Source organism: Octodon degus, unplaced genomic scaffold (assembly GCF_000260255.1).
Source record: "Octodon degus isolate 3935 unplaced genomic scaffold, OctDeg1.0 scaffold00233, whole genome shotgun sequence".
Lineage (NCBI taxonomy): Eukaryota > Metazoa > Chordata > Mammalia > Rodentia > Octodontidae > Octodon > Octodon degus.
The window spans coordinates 2,071,482-2,076,390 of NW_004524809.1; the positions used below are offsets into that span (position 1 = coordinate 2,071,482).

At 37.2% G+C, this 4,909-nt stretch overlaps 1 protein-coding gene across 1 annotated transcript in view; it reads left to right on the forward strand.

Annotated features, from left to right (window-relative positions):
• The window catches only part of LOC101577139 (zinc finger protein 14-like), a 48,559-nt gene extending 46,002 nt beyond the window's left edge, over positions 1-2,557 (forward strand). Inside the window, exon 4 of the mRNA XM_023705950.1 lies at positions 14-2,557. Within this exon, the coding sequence (XP_023561718.1) occupies positions 14-2,114 (2,101 nt within the window). The 3' untranslated portion in view covers positions 2,115-2,557. The remainder of the gene's footprint in view (positions 1-13) is intronic.
• Positions 2,558-4,909: the final 2,352 nt, after the last annotated feature.

Below are 4,909 nucleotides of genomic sequence, written 5' to 3' on the forward strand. Positions count from 1 at the left end.
CTCTCACTGGGACAAAATCATACATATATAACCACAGTTGGAAATCCTTAAATAGTAGCACTTCATTTGGTAAACATGAAAGAAGTCACACTGGGGAAAAACTCTGTGTATGTAAACAATGCGGGAAATCTTTCCAAACACAGAGACATCGTCAAAGACATGAACGAATTCACACTATGGAGAAACCCTATGTATGCAAGCAATGTGGGAAGGCTTTCAGAACACACAGTTACTGTCTAATACATGAAAGGAACCACAGTGGGGGGAAACATTATGTATGTAAACAATGTGGGAAAGGTTTCAGTACTCTCAGTATATGTAAAAGTCATGAAAGGACTCATAGTCGGGGAAGACCCTATGTCTGTAAACAATGTGGGAAAGCTTTCACTAGACTCAATTACTGTAAAATACATGAAAGGATTCACACTGGGGAGAAACCTTATGTGTGTAAACACTGTGGGAAAGCTTTCAGGACACACAGTTATTGTCAAACACATGAAAGTATTCACACTGGGGAGAAACCTTATATATGTAAACAGTGTGGCAAAGCTTTCAGCACACGCACTTATTGTGTAAGGCATGAAAGGACCCACACTGGAGAGAAACCTTATGTATGTAAGCAATGTGGGAAAGCCTTCACTACCCACAGTTATTGTCAAACACATGAAATGACTCACAGTGGGGAAAAGCCCTATGTATGTAAGCAGTGTGGGAAAGCCTTCACTAGGCACAGTGAATGTAAAAGACATGAAAGGACTCACACTGAGGAGAAACCTCATGTATGTAAGCACTGTGGAAAAGGTTTCATGACACCCAGTCATTGTAAAACACATGAAATGACTCACACTGGGGAGAAACCTTATGTATGCAAGCAGTGTGGGAAAGCTTTTAGAACACACAGTTATTGTCTAATACATGAAAGTACCCATACTGGGGAGAAACCCTATGTATGTAAGCAATGTGGGAAAGCTTTTGGTACATATCATACACGTAAAACTCATGAAAGGACTCACAGTGGGGGAAAATCTTACGTATGTAAGCAATGTGGGAAAGGTTTCAGCACACACAGTTATTGTAAAATACATGAAAGAATTCACACTGGGGAGAAACCCTATGTATGTAAATATTGTGGAAAAAGCTTCAGTGCTCGCATCTATTGTCAAAGACATGAAAGAACCCACACTGGGGAGAAACCTTATGTATGTAAGCAATGTGGGAAAGGTTTTGTGACACCCAGTCATTGTAAAACACATGAAATGACTCACACTGAAGAGAAACCTTATGTATGTAAGCAGTGTGGGAAAACTTTCAGAACACACAGTTATTGTCTAATACATGAAAGTACCCACAATGGGGAGAAACCTTATTCATGTAAGCAATGTGGGCGAGGTTTCAGCAAACACAGTGTATGCAAAAGTCATGAAAGAACTCACACTGGGGAGAAACCCTATGTATGCAAGCAGTGTGGGAAAGCTTTTGCCAGAAACAGTCATTGTCAAGAACATGAAAGGACTCACACTGGAGAGAAACGCTATGTATGTAAATACTGTGGGAAAGGTTTTAGCACTCGCATCTATTGTCAGAGACATGAAGGCACCCACACTGGGGAGAAACCTTATGTGTGTAAGCACTGTGGGAAAGGTTTCATGACACCCAGTCATTGTAAATCACATGAAATGACTCATACTGGGGAGAAACCTTATGTATGTAAGCAGTGTGGGAAAGTTTTCAGCAAACACAGTATATGTAAAAGTCATGAAAGGACTCACAGTGGAGAAAAACCCTATGTATGTAAGCAGTGTGGGAAAGCTTTTGCCAGAAACAGTCATTGTCAAGAACATGAAAGGACTCACACTGGGGAGAAACACTATGTATGTAAATATTGTGGGAAAGGTTTCAGCACTCACATCTATTGTCAAAGACACGAAAGGGCCCACACTGGGGACAAACCTTATGTTTGTAAGCACTGTGGAAAAGGTTTCATGACACCCAGTCATTGTAAAACACATGAAATGACTCACAGCAAAGAGAAACCTTATGTATGTAAGCAGTGTGGCAAGGCTTTCAGAACACAAAGTTATTGTCGAACACATGAAAGGACTCACACTGGGTAGAAACCTGATGTATGTAAGTAATGTGGGAAAACTCAGCAGCACAGTAACTGTCAAATATATGGAAGGACTCACAGTGGGGTGAAACCCTGTGCATTTAAGTAATGTGAGAAAGCTTTTGGCACACATAGCAATTGCCAAAACCATGAAAGGAATCACACAGTGTTAAACCCTGTGTATGTTAACAATATGGAAAAGCATTCAGTTACTCTAGTAATTGTAGGCATTTGAAAACTTAAGAAAGTTTCAAACATATAAAGTGACAGTGACATGAAAGGACAGTACAGAGAAGCCCTTTCTGTGTATGCAATATAAGAAAATCAGCACACAGGTAATATTACATACCTGAAGGAAATCATAGCATAGAGACTCTGAACATCCATGAATAATGTGGGAAATGTTTTATCTTTCTTGGTATTCCAGTTTATGAAAGAATTCATATGCGAGGGAGGTCATATGTGTGCTCAAATATGGGAAACCCATTCTTCCACTTACCATGAAAATCATGGAAGAGTTCCCACTGAAGAGGAAGCCAGGGCTGGGGTGATAGCTCAGTGGAATAAGCACTTCCCTGGCAAGCGCAAGGGCCTGAGTTCAATCCTCAATTTTGAAAGGAAAAAAAAAACTATTTAAATAATGTGTGAAGGCTTTGTATGCTTGTCATAGCAGAAAAAAATGCATAAACTCAAAGTGAGACTTAATATAAATACTAAATATGAAAAAGTTAAGAATCAAGTTAACGGAGACCTAGAGAGTTGTGTTAGGAGTGAGATACACTGTTTTGAAGCACAGAAACAGTCTTCCAATATATTTATGGAAACTGATGAGTTTGGTAAGTGCCTAATAATGTTAAGTTCAGAATGAAAAAGCACATTTGTGTCCAAGTCTTCAGTACATGGCCTTTAAGGGACATTTAACATGCAAACCATCACCTTAGCTGTATGGATAATGTGAAGTTTATTCATATAATGAAATTTTATTGAGCCATAAAAGAAAGTAAAGCCTTCATTTATGACAAGGTAATGAGGTCATTACATGAAATATGCTACAAGTACACAAATAAAAACTAGATCTCATTGATTTTAATATTTAAATTTAACAACTTTAAAGAAATAGAGTTTAGTGAAGGTTGCCACATGTAGGTGGAGAAGTTGAGAGATGCTAATGAGAAAGCACAAGGTTTCCCTTATAAAGTAGAAATTCTAGATCTCAAAGTGACTACCATGAGTGATGCAATGCCACATAGCATCACAATTTGATGAAATTAGTTTGTAGTTTTTTTCTCAATATATGCAAAAGATGATTGTATTAGATGATGCAAATGCTATGCAAGGAACAATATGATAATTTCACAATATAAACAACAGATTGTACTGTACACTATCAACTTATGAGTTTGCTTTTTGTTTCATGAGACAAACACAAAGTTAGAAAATAACATGACAGTGGTAAAATGTAACTTAATCTCTACAGTGTTGATTTCTGAAAGTATTCAGTGTTGGTCAGAAGACTATGGAATATTGTTAAACTAAAACTTCTGTATTGTAGTAAAATTTATACTTGGTTAATGGGAAATGTAAAATAATTTTTGAGGATATATTTTAGAAACAATTGACATCATGAGCTCAGTTCATCTAATTTTGACAAAATTTATGTGTTTAGGTATTCAGAAAACTTGTTACATTTTTTGGTTTTTGGTGGGTTTCTTGTTTGTTTGATTGAACTCAACTATGTTTTAAAAGCACTGAAGATTTTTTAATTCTCTTAATGTATTTTAAATTTATCCTTCTTTATGGACAAGTAGTATTCTATTACATGTTGTGCCATATTTTCTTTATCTCTTCACGGGAATATACCAGTACACAGAGAGACAGTTCTTTGGCAAATGAGAGGAGATCTGGAAGCCAAAGATGGAAGCAGAGGATATAAAAAGATTTGATGTTGGGTACCAACTCTCCACAATGAATACAACTTTTATATGTCACAAACATGAACTAAACAATGATAATTACATGAATAATGATAAGGAGGATGAAATGAAGAAAGGAGACCTGGAACCAAAGGGAAGATGGTGAGTGAGAAGGAGAAGGAAAATCATAAGAATCAAAAACTTAAATATATATGACTGTTCCTAAAATGAATGTGAACATATATTTCAAACATGTAATCATTGAAGAGCTTAATGTTTATTTTTATTTTTTATTTTTTCTCACATTGAACATTTATTTTTTTGTGAGATGGTTATTAACAAGACTATGTAAACTCAGGATCCGAACTAGAAGTGTTTTCATTTGAAAGCTTTGCAGCTTAGTTGTATGTCATGTAGCAAGGAGTATCACTGAATTTGGCATAAGACTTAATGACCTTATTTACAGCTTCTAAGAAATCCTTTTCAGTTGCAGTTTTTCGCCGTGCTTGGATTGCAAACATACCTGCTTCTGTGCAGACACTTCTAATTTCGGCGCCAGTGCTATTTGGACACAGTCGAGCTAGCAGTTCACACTGGATATCTCTTACAACACTCATTGAATGAGCATGAATTTTAAAGATATGGGTTCGACTCTCTAAATCAGGTAAACTGAATTCAATCTTTCTGTCCAATCTCCCCGGCCTCATCAGCACCGGATCCAAAGTATCGGGTCTGTTAGTGACCATCAGCACCTTGATGTTCCCTCGAGGGTCAAAGCCATCTAGCTGGTTGATCAGCTCCAACATGGTTCTCTGTACTTCATTGTCACCACTAGCACCATCATCAAACCAGGCCCCTCCAATGGCATTGATTTCATCAAAGAAGATAG